Below are 16,156 nucleotides of genomic sequence, written 5' to 3'. Positions count from 1 at the left end.
ACTGCATCAAACCAGACAAGGTCAGGGGAAAAAAGGGGGAACAACAGTGCCACCTCGTGGTCACAAAGAAACTTTGAAATAATTTTGTTTTATTCATTTACAAGTCCCATGTCTAAAATCTCAGCATTCATTCCTACAACTTGAAAAAAATACAGCCACACAATAGCATTCACATTCAAAGTTGAAAAGACAGTTTTTACATTCAGTTGACTTGCACTTCCAAATGTTTTTCATTTATGCATGCTTCATGAAAAAAGAAACAAAGAACAAAGAGAAAGCTATTGAGTTGAAGAAAATACAGAACATACCATTTGTGTTCTCTTTTTCTGTAAACATTCAACCAAATGAGGATTGAGCCCTTAAACACTACACAGACTAAATTGAGGTCGATGTGTTTGACATGTTCTCAGTGCTAATACATTGATATCCGCTATTCTGACATTTTGGTATAAGTATTGACTATCTGAGTGCTGTTTTTCGACTGCTGCAATCGTACTTATTGAAGAAGCGGGGAAGGAGGGGGAAAAAAATCATTTGGAAGTTGTCGATTGTGAACTTTGACAAGTCAGTCCTCAAAAATCCACAGAATATTCACGCCGGAGAGGCCAAGGTTTACTCGCCTGGATAAGAATGACACACAAGTTGAGCGAAATATCTTAATGTCCCATTGTGGGGTTTTTTTGCCGTTGTTAAAACATCACAATTTTTCAGAAATGTCAATAAAAAAATAAAACTCACCCAAGCATTCCTGACTCCTTGGTCTTAATGACGTAGAGGAACATGAGGATTGTATGGAACAAGTTATTCCTGCCCTATATCAGAAATGAAAATGTGTTTCTTTTTATCACTTCTTTCCTACAATACAATAGTGCGCAATTAAACTCATGGTCCATCTTATTTTAAAATTGTTGTGTGCGCTGCGTCACCTTCGGCAGACTGGAGATGTGTCCCTGATAGATGAGCTGGTAGTGAGGCGGCGCGGTGCAACTCTGGTGGATGCAGAAGAGGTTCTCCTTTGTCACATCTGGAGACGGACAAAAGAGAAACTGACCGGACCCGTTTTGGTTTTATGTGTGCGTTTTTCTGTGTACGTGCACTCACCAGGTTTGTCCGGGATGTGGCTGAAGTGCTGCGAGGTGAACGTCTTCCCGTCTGGATATTTGGGGTGAGGAGGCAGTCTGGAGTCCAGGTAGGTGCAAAATATATGCATGAGGATCTAGAGTGGGCACACACATGAGGTGAGGTGTCAATGGCAGACTGCATCAAGATGAAATGGGAAAACATGCTTTCAAGGCGTGTGTGTGTGTGTGTGTGTGTGTGTATCCGAATGGTACACACAGCACAATCTGTGGGGAGGTCCGTGTCCCACTTCCGGTTCTTCAGATCACCTCCTCGATTCCATCGAAAGGAGCTCATGCAGCCACTGTGTGCCAACTCTGCCGATTCCAAAAGACAAGAAAACGTTGCGCTCGTAGCAGGGTCAATTTTCCCACACATGTAAGCCAAACCTTTGATGCGATCCACCAGATATTCTTGATTGGGAGTGATGTCCAAGTACTGGACCATGGAGTTCAAAGTAGGAATGGATGACGCTTTCATCACGGCAGCCTGTTTGAGACTGCTAATGCTGGCCTCTGGTGCAGGGAAAAGAGGGGAACAATTATTCGGGCGGGGGTATTTACGTGATCAAGAGTCCGACAATCAGAATGACATTCATCTTTATCGGGCAAGTATGCCAAACCATACAAGGAATTTGTCTCTGGTAGTTTGAGGCACGCTTCGTATTAGAGCAACAAACAACATTTAAATTTTTCCTCTGTGTCGCGCAAGAAATAAATTGGTGAATGTATTATACTCGATACAATAAAAAGTATTTGTAAATTCAAAACTTTTACATCTCACAATGGAGAAATTCCATAATTGAACAATTGATTCATTGTGAACATTTTACATATTGTATTTTGCTTTACCTTTTTTTTTTTATTTACGTTATCTGTGCATGGCATAGCCCATCTGTCCATTTTAAAAAGAAAATGGAGCCCTTTGGCACAAGTTTACCTCCAATCTGAAGCTCGGGGCAGCCCATCCTCCTGAGCTGAGTGTTGACCGAGTCCATTTCCTTGACCAGGGGGACTAAGATGGTGTCACTGATCCACTGGGAAAGCACAAACAGCATCTTGCATATTTTAACACAGAGTCGGTGTTGATTTATTTGTTTGCGACGAGTCCACGACTTACATTTCGAAGCTTCGCCGTCCAGCCATCGATGCGATCCACGACAGGGCGGCTGGTTGTGATCCTCGCCCACACCTGCACAAAATTCAATCCACGCGTTATTTTTTTGAATGTCACTCTGGCATACGACTCATGCACATCCGGTTGACCTCCTCCGCAGCCTGTTTGGAACCCGGGTCTGTTTCATCCTTGTGGGCAGAGGGCGCCTGAGAGCGGCAGGCGGGCTGGTACAGGAACTTCCTCAGACTCTGTGCGTAGTCCCCCACTGAGCGGTTGTAGTTCCAAAACGTCGGACTGTGACTCGGGGAGACAGATTCTGGACTCCCTAGATGTGTGAAATGAACTATTAGAAAAGCGTACACACATTCACCCACCTGAAACATCACAACTCAGAGGTCGTGAGGTCAACATCGGCTACACAGTACTTATAGCAGAGAAGTTATTGTTGATAATACCATCCATAGTCAGGGGTTCATAAAATAAAATACACACAAGTCCAGAACCTTGTTGAATTGAAAAGGCAAAAATTGGTTGGAAGAAAAAAAAACTATCCAAATTTACAAATCATTTTACCAAGCTGACTACGGTGACTCTTCTCCTCCTCCGTGCGCAGGAATCGCTCGAGGCTTTTCAGATCCTCCATGTAATCCTCCTCGCTTCCGGGCGAGTTAAACACAGAGGGCGACGTGCGGTACCGAGCCCTCAAAACGGAGCTTTCCGGCGTCCCGATGCTGCTCGGGTATGCCGGGGAGCCAGGGGTTGGACTGTAGCTCAACACCTGTCAAGAGAAGAGTCTGAATATTTGTAGTCAAGCCAGTCAATTTCGTATCACGTTATGTCATGTTACGTACCTTCCCAAAGGCCACAGAGGGCGAATAAGGGGCACTACTTGGGGTGGTTGTACTACTGAGAGATGGGCTGTAGCCTGCCACACAGCTCGGAGAAAACTTGGGGCTGGCAGTGGCAGAACGCAACGGGCTGAAACTCAAAACGCTCTGGCCCTGCAAAGGGGATGACTCCGTCGAAGCGGGGGTCTCCTTTTTTTCTGGCCTCTGGGGAGGAGAAGCTTGAATACCTGCAAGAGGACAGACAAGGTAACAGGTGCAGTTTGAACCAGTCTTCTTGAAGAAGAGTCAATCTTATTCAAGACTTACTTGTGTTACTCAGCCCCAAGAGCCGATGCTGCTCCAGGGATACAGCGATAGTGGACGGAGTCATCGTGTATTTAAAGTATTTCCAGAAATCAAAGAGACCGATGAGGGTAAAAAGCAAGACTAGCGCCAATTCTGCAATGAGAAGAACATGCTAAGATCATTTTTGTCGGCAAATGTACAATTTGGTCGCAGAAGAGACTCACCGATGTACCAAATAGGCCAGTAGGTGATGTTGTAGTATCGGCTTAACAATTTTCCAGACCTAAATAAAAAAATTGTACCATCACGACTTCAATTATGAGTGACCAAGGAGTATTTACCTCACACACTGTGATATGTTAGAGTGAATTGTGAAAACTATCAGTAAAAAACATATAACTGTGAGAAACTAAACTTACATTTCAGTGTAAATCATGCCAGCCAGGGACATTTTTAGAATAGCCCAGGCGACCATCACCTGGCGAGCTTGTTCCTCTCTCCTCATCCTCAGTGCCTTGTCAATCATGTTGGGCAGCCCCTCCTTCGGTGGGGTCAACATCTTCATCAATTTGAGGCAAAAAAAAAAGGACCAAAATTATCAAGATTCACACCAAGAAAAAACTCCAAGTTAATAGGAGATCGTGTACTCGTGTTAGTTGAGTTGCTAACTTAGCTAAAGTTAGCCCGGTGCCTCAAACAATGGTTTCGCAAACATCGAAAGGTTTAACGTGATGTTTTGTTTAAGTAACGTTACATTAAAAATGTCTAAAACAAAGACTATGGTAAAAAAAATACTGTATGGTACATTAAAACATTCATAGTACGCTAAGGTTTAGAACCGCAAATCGTTCCATGTTTTTTCCGCTCTCTCCTGACCCGGAAGCAGAATTACGTACATCCGGGCTTTCCCGGATGCTGTCTCTCTCAGCTCCAAGGACGCCAGACTAATTTAGAGTTAATTACTGTAATGACAAATACAATACAGTAAATGTCTTCACCCACTACTCGCCAACTCTGTCGCCTTTATAAACGCATACGATTAAAATATTTATATGATACGTCAAATCTGACTTTTGCCTTTTTCAAACTATCAGTTGTCTTCTCTCCAGAGCAATTTTTGACAAGTTCTATTGTTTTTTTCTTGTCTGATTTTTGACATGTTCTACTGCTTTTTTCTTCTCCACAGTCATGGCATTTTCCAGAATTTTGCATGACTGTTACCCAGCGACCAACTTGTATTGAAAGTTACACAATAACACAAAAACTATAAATACTACTTCCTCACACAAAAATGAGTCTAAGGCAGATAAAGAATGAGAGCTTTTATGCACCTACATCAAAACTAGACAAGTCAAAAGTTATGAGTCTTTTAGCAGCACTGATATGGTTGTGATATTCAACATGAATGTAAAATAACAACATTTGAAAAAATATTTGAAAAATGAGAGGTAAACATTAGTGTAATGTATGCCAGTCAATAAATTAATATGACTCTGTAGTCAATGAGGGGGTGACAGTGATTTTTCAGAGTTATATCCTCCAACGTCTTCACTCCTGCCAGAGTCCAAAAGTCTCTCCCCTCCTCTGCCCCCGCTATTCTCGGCTTCCTCCTCTTCCTCTTCATCGTCCTCCTCCTCGTCCACGTGTCGCTCCTTCCGGGATGAGCGCTCCGCCTTGGGCCCCTTGCATATCTTGAGGTGGCGTGTGAGGTGGTACTTGGTGAGGAAGGCCTTGTGGCATTTCTCGCAGACAAAGTCCCGGCGGCCCTCGTGGGAGTTCATGTGCTTCTTCAGGTGGTTTGGCTTCAGGAAGTGCTTGTTGCACTTGGGGCACTGAATCCGACGCTCGCTGTGAAGGAAGAAAAAAGTTAGAAATGCAAAAAATAATAAGAATACTAATCTGATGGTTGCGGAGTGGAAGGTGACGGACGTACTGGGTGTGAGAAAACATGTGCTGATTCAGGTCGTGCTTTCGGATGAACATCCGCTCGCACAGGTCGCACTTGAGTTTCTCGGCGCCGGTGTGGATGAGCATATGAGACGCCACGTGGGACTTTTGCGTGAAGGACTTCTCGCAAACCGTGCACCGATAGTTCTTCTGACCTGTTTACGGCAGAAGGAAAGAACATCAACGGTCTGAAACAAGTCATAACAAGAAAAAAAAACAACTCAGCTTTATTTAGTTCACAGAATTGTGAGGCAGAACACACCAAAGGTGGCAAATGAAGTCATACACACCTGTGTGTATTTTGAGGTGCATCCTGAGGTTGCTGGGATCACTAAAGGCCTTGCTGCAGTATTCGCACTTGTGCGGCTTCATGCCAACGTGCCCCATGAAGTGCACGTTGAGCTTGGTGGAAGTGATGAACGCCCGCGAGCACATGCTGCACTTGAATTTCTTTTCCCGCGGATGCCTGGAACCTTTGGCGTTCGTTCTGGAGGTGCCGGCGCTTGAGTTCTGACTGGCGTTCAGGGTGTCCCCGTTGGTCGGTCCTGCCGCTTGAGGCCACGGAGAGGACGAAGAGCTCGACGTCCCGTTGGTGAGCTTTGCATCCGGTTGCGGCGGCGCTTGCTGCTGCTGCTGCTCTTGCTGAAGCGGGTGCTCCCGCTCTGGTGGGCTGTGGCTGTGAGGGGGCTGGTTGTGGTCAGGGTTGCTCATGTGAGGCTTGAGGTCCGAAAAAGAGGAGCAGTCTTTGCCACACTGGCAGAGCTGAGCCTCGGGTAAAGGAGGAACACCTGGATACATGATGGAGGGTTCAGCAGACGGTATGTACGACATTGTCAGTGGCAGAGTAAGTAAAGGAAGTGTTGTGGAGCGAGTATGTAAACAAGTAAGGTCGATAAGTCAATAGGTAGAGTAGGTCAATAGGTAAGCTAATACAGGAGGAAGGTACTTATCTGTATTAACTACAAGTTACGATTACAGTAGCTTTTTTTTCTTTTTTTTTTTAAACCGGCATAATATTTTTTATCACTACACAGATTAACATATTAGAGCAAAATAATGAATAAGAAAGAGAAAGGAAAGACTGACCCATGAGTCGGCAGTATTCCCGGCTGTAGTAGAAGCGCAGCTCCTCGTCCGGGTGGATCTCCGTGGTCGTGCAGAAGAAGAGCTTCCCGTTGGATGAGTATGCGACCAGGTTCTGCTCTTCGCGACTCCTACAAGCAACAAGGATTCCATTTGAGAAATAAATTCATCATCATGAAAAGATCGTTTTAGGACAAAATGTTGCCTTGAGACAGCATGTTCATACCTTGCCCTGTGTACAAACATCATCCAGTTGCATTCGTTCTCATCTGCCGTCACGATGTAGAACTCCAGCACATTGTTGTGGTACATCTGTCGTGATCAAGCGTTCTTCCTTACGTACGCTTTTATGTTCCGGGTCAATTTGACCCAAGCCAAGAATATCCTCATCATAATTCATGGTAACCAACCTTCCAAATCTGAGGCGTGTCTTTTTCCGCCCAGTCAGAGAGATCGACGTTGCTACAGTGCTGGCCAACCATGGGTCCGAAGCAGGTCCTCGCTGGTATGATGTCGCGTGCAAAAACACCTGACGCAAGCAGCAAAAAGGAGATAAACATATTGTCCGAATGCCAGCGCACTGTAAGTCTGCTGGCGCCTTTTGGGTTCTCTTACCGAGCGGCTCGTCGGCTACGGAGATGCGCAGGCAAAGTGGACGCGGGATGGAGAGGCGAGCCCGGCTTTGGATGGGCGTGTCTGGGATGAAAGTGACTGGGCCGTGCTCCGGGCAGTCTGAGGTATACGAGCGCTCGCACAGAGTGCACCCTGAGTGACGAAGATGATGAGAGCAGCACATTTTGATGATTATTTCCCCCGCATCTCTTTTTCAATCCATTCCAAAGATACTTACAAATCGTGTAAGCAGTAACCATGCCCTCCTTGTTGGGGCTCGAATCCTCCAGTTGCAGACTGGAGTTGACCAGCACCAAATTGTTCTCCGGACCCAGCGATACCTCCGTGGTGATGGGCGAGACATTCACCGAGTCGAGCCCCATTCCGGAGTGCCCGTGGAGGGACACGGGCCCCAGCTGACCCTGGTCGGCCATGGAGCTGGTGAGCACCACGCTAACAACGCCGGAATTCAGCTCCCCGTTCGGGTGGAGCTGGTCCCCGAGTCCTCCTGCTGCTCCTGCGCCCGCATTGCCCACGCGGCCCCCCATGTGATCCGGTTCCATTACCACGGGGAGCTCCAGCACAGGGGGTCCATGCAGGGGCATGACCCCGCCGGAGGAGTCCACCCCAGACAGGGGCTGGCTCCCGCTGTCAGACACCGGGACCACCCCGACTCCGTCCATGGAGGCCAGCTCCTCTCCCATTCTGTCCGGGGACATGGGGCTGTTGTCGCGAGACTCCATTGCTAACCCTGTAGAGTCCAAATCATGGGTGCCAGTCTGGTGGAGGTCTCCTTGGCCGCTGACTTGTCTCGAGTCCAAGGGCACCAAGCCCTGCTCCAGCGGGCCGCCCGCTCCGCTGTAAGGGTCGAGACCCGAGGGGTTGTTGCTGGCCACAGAGAGGGTCCCGTCCATGTTAAGGCTGCTGGGATGGATGTACTGAGGTGGTGGACGGTCGGCCAAATAGGACAAAATACCTAAAGCAACACAAATGTTATTACTCTCAGTGAAACGCCACAGACTGACACGTATGCACTCATCCGATAAAGTGACATTACAGACAACCTTATTTCTCCTTTAAATGGGAAGAATCACCTACCCGGTAAAATGTGTCGGAAGTAGCTGCTCTCCAAGTGGGGGTAAGGAGGAGGTGGCAGGGAATAATTCCTATCCGGGAGGCCACACATGACTCCTCGATCCCCCAGAGGGCCCATGGGCAGCATGAGGGACAACGCGGAGGGAAGGGAGCCTAAAGAAGGACCCAGGCTGGGGATGGCAACTGGCATCCCTGCAACAAAATACACAGAGTAATTCAACAATAATGCAGAACGCACCAAATGGAGTTCGTGTTATCTTACCTGGGGTGGGGATGGTGTTATGTGGTGGTGAGGTGGCCAGGCCTAAGTGGCTCGCACTCACTGAAGGCACACTCAGCTGGTCCATGCCCACTGGACTCAGGTTCATGTCATTCATCCTACAACATTGTCACTTATAAGACCTGCATTTTTCACCCTCAGAAACAAACAAACAAAAAAAAAATCCAAGTCATGGCAAGGCTACATCAGTACTAACAATATTAGCATACCTGAAATCAACAGCTTCTTTCCGTCAGTAAACCAGACATGGCTGGCTTACATATTCGAACCTGTAAAGTATGAAAATAGACAATTTCCACTTGCATTAGGACTAATTTACGAACCAAAGCATACTGCAACCAGCTAGAGTAGTTTGTTTATCACACTACTAACTGAGCGTTAGCGTAGCTCTCGATGACTATTCTTCGTCCGCAAAACGGGTCGACGTGTTCCGGTTCAAAAAACGAATATACACATGTGACGAATCGCGATCAAATGTGAGACAATTGGTTAAAAAAATAGACGAGCCGGTTGAGGAAAAAGTCGTAAAAAAATAAAGCAGCAGTGTCATACCATTCGCCTGATGGGGGGCGTAGCAGCACTCTTTTATTGCGCATGCGCAGTGATACAACCAGCCTTAGTAAAACGTCATCAACTCGATATTCCTGCGCATGAGCAGTAAACCCTAGCTGGGATGCATTTGCGCATGCGCAGTGAAGCTAAGGGAGAGTGATGTTGCTCCCCTAAATTATAATAATTTCCGCGCATCTGGGCGATTGTAAATCAGGTCATGTTACTTTTTGTGCAGTAACTATGTGTTTTGAAAATACCTACAACATAAATTCACAAGATGTCGCCATTTTTAAGAATACAATTCAATGCCCAGTCAAGTGTTGTTATGGTGAGATGTGGGTCGCAGTTGCAAGAGACGGAAGAAAACGTTATCTCGGTTGCAAGATCTCCTCCCCAAATCACACCCACCGCACAGTGTGCCATGAAAACGCTCCAATAAACTGTAACAAGTTGTCACACAGACTCAAGTTCTCACCGAGAAGAGGCTTTTTGCACAGTTTTATTCAATTTGTGTTTTAGAACAAACTTGGGATGAGCTAAAAGCCACAACAATAGGGTAAGTTTCATTTACTTTATGCAAATAACGACACGTTTGCAATTAGGGACTAATTACATTTATTTTCAGGGGGGAAACAATGTCTTATCACAATGAGGGGATGGAGTACATTCCATATATTCCTCCACTGGCGCTCCACTGCTTCTCCGTGGACATTAGCGGAGCGCACCCCCACTTCGGTCTTCCCTCCTTCCACCTGGAGCCGGCTTACCTCGACCGTGTCCACCGCAGCCCCAAGTTGCCATACGGAGGGCTGCACTATTACCCGTGTCCCGGTCCGGTGAGCGTGTGTGAATACGCGCTGGAGCCCGCGTTTATTCGCAAGAGGAACGAGAGGGAGCGCCACCGGGTGCGCTGCGTCAATGAAGGCTACGCGCGCCTCCGGGAGCGCCTGCCGAGGGAGTTTGACGACAAGAGGCTCAGTAAGGTGGAGACACTCCGGGCCGCCATCGACTATATTAAACATCTGCAGGGCCTTTTGGACGTGAACGTAGCCGGGATATCACTGGAAGCTGGCCACAAACGGCCCAAATGCCAGTGAGGACGTTGGCGACTAGTGTTTTCCAAAAGTGAGGACATAAAAACAAAACAAAACTGTTTTTCAACTGCATTGGGCCAAAGGTAGATGTGGAACGGAAAAGACGTAAAGGAGAAAAATTAGGTCTTAGGTGCAAGGGAGGACTTCAGGAAGGCAGAAAAGCAGGTTCAATCAATGGGACATAACGACACATGAATGAAAAATTGGATCTGGGGAAGAGAGGAAGGAAGAAAAGAAAATTTGACAATAAAGTTGTATCCAATCCAAAAGGGTCAAAGGAAAGGCATAATAAGTGATGGGGGGGAAATTGATGCATAAATGTCTGTGGAAGGAAGGAGACAAGGATGCTTGAATAAAAAACAGACACGATAAAGAAGGAGGAAAGAAATGAAAAGTTAATCTAAGGGGAAAGTAGTTGGGAAGTGGAGACTGAAGGAAGTCAAGGAGGAAGAAAGGAAGGAGCATGCATCCTACATTTTAAGTGTTTAGTACCTGCTTTTGGCCCACCCTTCCGCCTCACCACATTAAGTTCGAATGCACTGGAGAAAAAAAATCCCTTTAACTTCTTCTTCTTTTTGTCTTTTTGAAAGGCACAACTTCTCGAAGAAAGTGTAAATGATGTGTAAATATAAAGCCAATATTTTGCATTTTCTCGCTTTCTTTTGTTGCAACACACGGTACAAACCCGACAGGCAGTTGATGAGGGACCCCTATATCTTGCCAGCGCCGCAGACCTGCACGGAAGCGACTGCACATCGAGACCAAACCCACAAAATTGGAAGCAAAAATAAAATAAAATAAACCCACAAGATTGACATTGTACGTACAGGATTTGGAAATACCCGTATTGAGCGCAAGTTAACTGAACCGTGAGGCGTGACATACCCAAAACAAAATTGTGTGCCGTGTGAATTGGAGCCGGTAAATCGTCAAGTGCTGGCACCCTGGCCTTGATGGATGGTTCACTTGCGCGGTGAGGTAGAGAGCATGAAGCTACTTAAATGAAAGCCTCCTTCATAATGGATGTTTTCTTTTTGGATGCGCACGGGCTGATCCTAATCGGATTCCTTGCAGGAAGTGTGCAGAAGGGCTCATTTGGGCATGGCGGAGAGGTGAGACATTTAAATTCCGATACAATTTAGCCCTCCGCACCTATAATGCAATAAAGTGATCATCGTCGCAATAGTGGTGCAAGACAATTATTATTTTTTTTTAGATTCACCTTTTTTTGGGTTGTACTCTGGCTGAGTGGGAGGGGGGGGTGGCAAGAGGAGGTCGCCTCGAAATTCCCGTAGACTTGCGTGATGCCTCCTTTAGATAAAGTTTATCAGCACAACTACGATCAGTACGGGACCACCGGGACGGGGCGGCGTGTCGAGGCAGAGAGCCCACATGTGCACAACGGAAACGGAAGATCCCGGACTGACAGGGCTGTGACTTCATACGCAACTCTATTCAATGCTGGACCTTATTCTTGCCTTATTTTGGTATTTCCAATTTCATTTGTTGGACTCTATCACCTCAAAATGTGTAAATAAAATCAAGGTTTCACAACGAGTGCGTTGTGGAAAAACAACTGAAACCTGAACTGTTGAATCTTAAGATTATTTCATAACAATGTCAGGAACTGATGTTAGTCCAGGACTTGGATTAGAGTCACGCCAAAATTCCTTACCCATGGTCACAAAGTGTCAGACAAAGTACCCACAATAATGTTACGTTTAATAAATAGACATTTACAAATGAGGAGAAAGGCCAGTTTAAACTTTGTAAAGTTGTTGGAGGAGCGTGTCTTTTTCCATCTCTAACTTGGAGATCTGTTGATTTTTCTGACGCACCTCCTATAAAAAAAAGGAAAAAAAAAGAGAGAGAGAGAGAGAGAGAGAGAGAGAGAGAGTCAGCCATTGTTTCCACGGTAAGTACACAAGCGTGACATCGGATGTTCATTTTGCCGTTTTACATGCAGAATGTTGGTGCTGACCTGTGTGAGTCGGGTGTGCTGCCACCGGAGGGCGCCGTCTGCCGCAGAGTCCCCACTGGTGCTGGTGTCATTGGCCTCAGTCATGACAGAAGCCAGCGATGCATTTACCCGCTGCACGCGTGAGCTCAGCCAGCAGGAATGGGCCCCCTGTGGGGACACCAAGCTTGGTCAAAGTTGGTAGCCGTATATACCAAAAGGTGGGCGACTCCAGTCACATGACCCGACTCGAGTCGAGTCGGACTGCCGCTTGGAAAATGCCGGGTTCGCATAGTTAAAAACTTCTGAAACTCGACTTGCTTGATATTTGCAACAGTCACTTGGGGCCTCGGCACCTTTGCTACACCTTCCCGGCAGGAGTTGACCCAACTTTTGGCATCTGTGTCATCCTGTCGGGTCCTGCTCTTTTCGAGCCGATGGCGGTACCAGAGTCGGGCCTGCTCCAGGATCTCCAGACCGCAGTACAGGATATCTTTTTCCTTTTCTAGATCCTTGAGATGCTTGATCTGAAAGGCAGAGAGCAAAAGTCCACTCAGTTGGATTCGAAGCACTTTAAACGTACCCGATACTCGAATTAAACTGAGCAAGAGTGAGAAAAATAAAAAATAGGTGTGGTGCAAAAATCCTTTTGTTCTTCCTGAAGGCACACCACACCCCCTTCGGGTATATTGTGTCAGCGCGTAACGGCTTCCTCGCAAGCCCGCACTCGCTTGCACTGTCGCCGAAGTGTTTGACATCTACTTCATATAAAGTGAAATACGTGGACCGAGGGTTTCGTTTGAAAGTCACTTTTTGATTGAAACTGTCCACGATGGATTCCTTTCACAGTATGTTTGTTATTTTCGTACAGCACCGTGCTTAATAATTTACTGACACCTAACCGAGACGACAAATAAAAGCGGGGAGGACAATATTTTGTTGATCGAGATCCGTCACTCACCCACAAGTAGAAGCGAAGCGCGTCCAGGCTGCAGAGGCTGCTCCTAAGCGGGATAAGGACCACCGTGTAGGAGCAGGAGGCGGCAGGAGGACAGGCCATGGACAAACAACAGAGCGATCAGCTGCAACAACCTCCTGAAAGACAGTTAAAAAAAAAAAAAAAGGGCCACAGAGACACGTAAGGGATGGGTGGAAACAAAACGAGGAAAAAAAAAAAGAGAAGAAGAAAGAGCAGCAGGCAGGCACCGACAGCATGGTGCCCCTGGGGCGAGCCAATGAAAAATTCCACATGTCTCCGCCATCACCGCTGAATGGAATTAGTGTGACAACAGAGGTGGAAATATTATCACATGTTTACCACGCTTACGAAAAGGACAATTGAATTAAGATTTTTTTTTTCTTTAATTACTTGCCATGAATTTCTTTTGGCTGGTCTCAGGTGCAGCAAGCGTTCCCGACTTGTCACCAGGAATGTGAAGCCCGACAGGGACGAAGACATTCCGCCATGAGGCGTGATTGACATGCGTCAGGTCGACTTTAACACAGCACTGTGTGGATTTACGAACAGGCCGGAGATCATCCGTGGAAATTTTTTGTTAAGATGCCATTCCCAATTTTCACCAGCAGAGGAAGCTGTTGTCAAGGAAACCAGACCGTATTTTCATAGCAGACATTTTAGGACGACAGTGACGCCAGGAATTTATTGAACACGAGGTGGCGCTACGGCAAGATGGGTCACGTTAAGAGATGGGTTTTTTTCCCCACACTATTTAGGTGAAATTCGAAGCATTTTGACGGCAATAATAATACATGAAATGTCCGTTTTTCTTACAGGTACTTCAAAAGTTGTGTTCACAAAGCCCCCAATTTAATCTCAAAAGAGTAAAAAGACTTCACACAGTGTGCCTATTTTTATGGGACAGTGGCGAAGAGGTATGAACTGATAGAAATGTTTTTAAGTGTGAGTCTAGTTTGCGTTGAATTCTAAAGTAGCTACATAAGACTTAATGTACCTAATGGTATGTCCCATGACTATATCAGGCAAATTACTCATAAAAAAAAAAAATGATGGTCATCAAAGTTAAAACGTGAGCATAGTATTATTATTATTAGGATTTTTTTTTTTTTTTTTTAGGGAAGTGTATAATTTCCTCTTTTTCATTTCACTTCGAGATGATGCCGGTTTTCCACTGCGGGCCCCACTGAAAGGGGCAGCTGACCACCTTGTCACGTGTGGTGAATTTGCTTCACTGAGCTACTTTGATTTCAATTTTTATAACCTGCTCTCATACAAACATAAATACATACACACCGGAGATACCCTTGAGATCCTTTTACGGACTCTCTTGGCCAACTAGTGCAGCTTTGCGGTGAAGAAAGCCCCCCCCTCCCCCCTTGTTACTTCCTGCCTCTCACTCACGCACACACGTGTTTCCATGCAAACATTCATACCACACACACGCTTTCCAAAAGCACCGGCGTTTTCTAGGAACTGTGACATGTGAAGAAGGCGGGAAAGCGCCGGGGCACGCCCTCCTTCGGTACTCGGTGAGGCCCAGGAATCTGGTTCAAATATGTCGTCTACAGTAAACAAGCTCCTCAGTGCAGTCAAGCAGAGAACAGGTTGAATATCCTTCACGGAATTACACTTCGTGTGAATACTTTGGACCCGCTGGCTGGTTGTTATTAAAAAGTCAGGAGGTGGATCGCGACATGCCCCCGAATACCAAAGTTTATTAAAAGTTCCAAGGATGCAAAGTCTGTGGAAAAATTCCCGAGTGGGAGAAAAAAAAGCTATTTGGGAATATCAATGAAATCTCTTGCAATGGTCTAAATCACTGGTGGGCAAACATTTGCGGGATTGAGGTTGTAAAAACAAATTGCTAAAACCTGTATGTAAAAACAGTGTGAAACTAATCACGAAAGCAATCAATCCTCTTTTGTGTTTCATCACCAGATTTGTGTCGTTTTATACTGCCCCCTGGTGGCCAAGACACACCTCGGACGGAGCAGCACAATGGCCATTGAATTATCATGACACACCAACTGTCCTGTTTTGATAAAGTACAATACTGTACAGTGCTCTTTGGAGTACCCGCCGCCCAACTTAACACGCAAACACACGTTATCACGCCGGTACACATGCCAGTGCTACAGTACGCGACTGGGCCCAGACGTGAACCAGATGTTTCGCAGAAGGAGATAAGGGCAAAAACGCGTCGGCTGAAACACGAGCACCTTTTCACCTCACCTACGCGCGCACACGCTCCTGCGGGCTGTTATGAAGAGCACACCCAGTCTGTTATTTAAGCTTAGAAGGCCTTCTACAGTCATCCTACTGCTTACACGTGAGGTTTTCATAAGCAGCATGTGTCAGCCTATATCTACCCCCCCCCCCCACTACTGCATATGCTCGGAAAGCACTTTTCCTCGAAATCCTGACACTGAGTAGTTCTTAAAGTCGCCGTTGCGAGACCAAACCAAGGCCCCGCCTCAGACACTTACGCTGGGACGAAAACAACGGATCAATTTACACCCTGCGCGACCTGCCCTTTAAGCCCTTTCTTGGCCCCTAATCTGCCAAGCACGCCCACAATCTACCCAACGACAGCAAAAAGCCGTAATGATCCCACAGAAACATCAGCTGATGCTTTAAAAGCGCAGCTTAAGGCAAGAAATACCTGTACAGGCTGAAACCACTCGGCGGAACTAAAAATGTTTTACACAAGCACCTCAAGGCACCCTGCGCAGCCCCTTTGGGACCCCCTAAACCAGGGGTGGGCAAACTTTTTAGCTCGGGGGCCATATTGATTTCTAAATTTGACAGGTGGGCCGGGTCAGCACAAGATATGGTACATATAAAAAAACGTATATGTTGACAATCCATACCAAACATCAACAGAACAAAAGCATTCAAGTATTACCATACTTTTTTTCATGAGAACAGTGAGATAACTATGGTATATGTCCGGTATGAACGTCCAAGTACGGTATGTTAACAACATACATTGGTGACAACACAAGCAACAAAGTGCAACAATATATTGTCCAAAAACTGCGGCATACAGTACAGGTACAGTATATGAGAAAATATAACAAAGGTAGGACTATTTGCTCCAAAACGAGACGAGTAAAAGACCTGGTGGCTTTCTTTCCACTCACTCACTGTCTCGAACTCGACCTCCCCTCGATCACCACACAAGACAGC

General features: G+C 46.3%; 4 protein-coding genes across 8 annotated transcripts in view; 1 reads left to right on the top strand and 3 right to left on the bottom strand.

The window, feature by feature from the left end:
- Positions 1-68: 68 nt before the first annotated feature.
- tmem209 (transmembrane protein 209) lies at positions 69-4,280 on the bottom strand. Its single transcript, XM_019883224.1, has 15 exons — positions 4,193-4,280; positions 3,788-3,927; positions 3,593-3,651; positions 3,390-3,521; positions 3,087-3,310; positions 2,809-3,013; positions 2,385-2,560; positions 2,239-2,310; positions 2,059-2,155; positions 1,509-1,634; positions 1,339-1,436; positions 1,102-1,216; positions 927-1,024; positions 739-812; positions 69-620 (listed from the first exon to the last, which is right to left on the bottom strand). Exons 1-15 carry the CDS (start codon positions 4,220-4,222, stop codon positions 566-568), a joined length of 1,701 nt encoding a protein of 566 aa, XP_019738783.1. The 5' UTR covers positions 4,223-4,280; the 3' UTR covers positions 69-565.
- Positions 4,281-4,675: 395 nt separating this feature from the next.
- prdm4 (PR domain containing 4) lies at positions 4,676-9,008 on the bottom strand. 5 transcript variants are annotated; one of them, XM_019883194.1, is made up of 12 exons: positions 8,938-9,008; positions 8,595-8,654; positions 8,368-8,483; positions 8,109-8,297; positions 7,249-7,986; positions 7,014-7,163; positions 6,809-6,927; positions 6,625-6,710; positions 6,402-6,529; positions 5,606-6,103; positions 5,302-5,470; positions 4,676-5,216 (listed from the first exon to the last, which is right to left on the bottom strand). In XM_019883194.1, the coding sequence occupies exons 3-12, from the start codon at positions 8,480-8,482 to the stop codon at positions 4,868-4,870; spliced, it is 2,541 nt and encodes an 846-aa protein (XP_019738753.1). In that variant the 5' UTR covers position 8,483; positions 8,595-8,654; positions 8,938-9,008; the 3' UTR covers positions 4,676-4,867. The 5 variants fall into 5 exon arrangements, with proteins under 5 accessions (XP_019738753.1, XP_019738744.1, XP_019738752.1 ...); XM_019883185.1 differs by having other exon boundaries at positions 8,368-8,520; positions 8,938-9,007; XM_019883193.1 differs by lacking the exon at positions 8,938-9,008 and adding an exon at positions 8,758-8,931 and having other exon boundaries at positions 8,368-8,520.
- A 76-nt stretch (positions 9,009-9,084) lies between these two features.
- LOC109523834 (achaete-scute homolog 4-like) lies at positions 9,085-10,150 on the top strand. Its single transcript, XM_019883249.1, has 2 exons — positions 9,085-9,493; positions 9,563-10,150. Exon 2 carries the CDS (start codon positions 9,573-9,575, stop codon positions 10,032-10,034), a length of 462 nt encoding a protein of 153 aa, XP_019738808.1. The 5' UTR covers positions 9,085-9,493; positions 9,563-9,572; the 3' UTR covers positions 10,035-10,150.
- A 473-nt stretch (positions 10,151-10,623) lies between these two features.
- The window catches only part of LOC109523828 (suppressor APC domain-containing protein 1), a 10,994-nt gene continuing 5,461 nt past the window's right edge, over positions 10,624-16,156 (bottom strand). Inside the window, exons 2-5 of the mRNA XM_019883237.1 lie at positions 12,950-13,083; positions 12,345-12,515; positions 12,013-12,159; positions 10,624-11,872 (exon numbers count right to left, since the gene is read on the bottom strand). Coding sequence (XP_019738796.1) covers positions 11,792-11,872; positions 12,013-12,159; positions 12,345-12,515; positions 12,950-13,048 — 498 coding nt within the window. The 5' untranslated portion in view covers positions 13,049-13,083 and the 3' untranslated portion in view covers positions 10,624-11,791. The remainder of the gene's footprint in view (positions 11,873-12,012; positions 12,160-12,344; positions 12,516-12,949; positions 13,084-16,156) is intronic.

Source organism: Hippocampus comes, unplaced genomic scaffold (assembly GCF_001891065.2).
Source record: "Hippocampus comes isolate QL1 unplaced genomic scaffold, H_comes_QL1_v1.1 scaffold528, whole genome shotgun sequence".
NCBI classification, from domain to species: domain Eukaryota; kingdom Metazoa; phylum Chordata; class Actinopteri; order Syngnathiformes; family Syngnathidae; genus Hippocampus; species Hippocampus comes.
Note: the sequence above shows the minus strand (reverse complement) of the source record. Positions and strands in the feature narration are given on the sequence as shown.

Excerpts from the sequence above, each read along its gene's own strand:
- prdm4 (XM_019883194.1), bottom strand. The coding sequence starts at position 8,482 with ATGAATGACATGAACCTGAGTCCAGTGGGCATGGACCAGCTGAGTGTG. Across the intron at positions 7,987-8,108 it reads CTTCCGACACATTTTACCGG|GTATTTTGTCCTATTTGGCC; the intron begins GTAGGTGATTCT and ends GTGTTGCTTTAG. Across the intron at positions 5,217-5,301 it reads CACATGTTTTCTCACACCCA|CGAGCGTCGGATTCAGTGCC; the intron begins GTACGTCCGTCA and ends CTTCCTTCACAG.
- tmem209 (XM_019883224.1), bottom strand. The coding sequence starts at position 4,222 with ATGGAACGATTTGCGGTTCTAAACCTTAGC. Across the intron at positions 3,014-3,086 it reads CCTCTGTGGCCTTTGGGAAG|GTGTTGAGCTACAGTCCAAC; the intron begins GTACGTAACATG and ends TTCTCTTGACAG. Across the intron at positions 621-738 it reads AAGGAGTCAGGAATGCTTGG|GCGAGTAAACCTTGGCCTCT; the intron begins GTGAGTTTTATT and ends ATTCTTATCCAG.
- LOC109523834 (XM_019883249.1), top strand. The coding sequence starts at position 9,573 with ATGTCTTATCACAATGAGGGGATGGAGTACATTCCATATATTCCTCCA.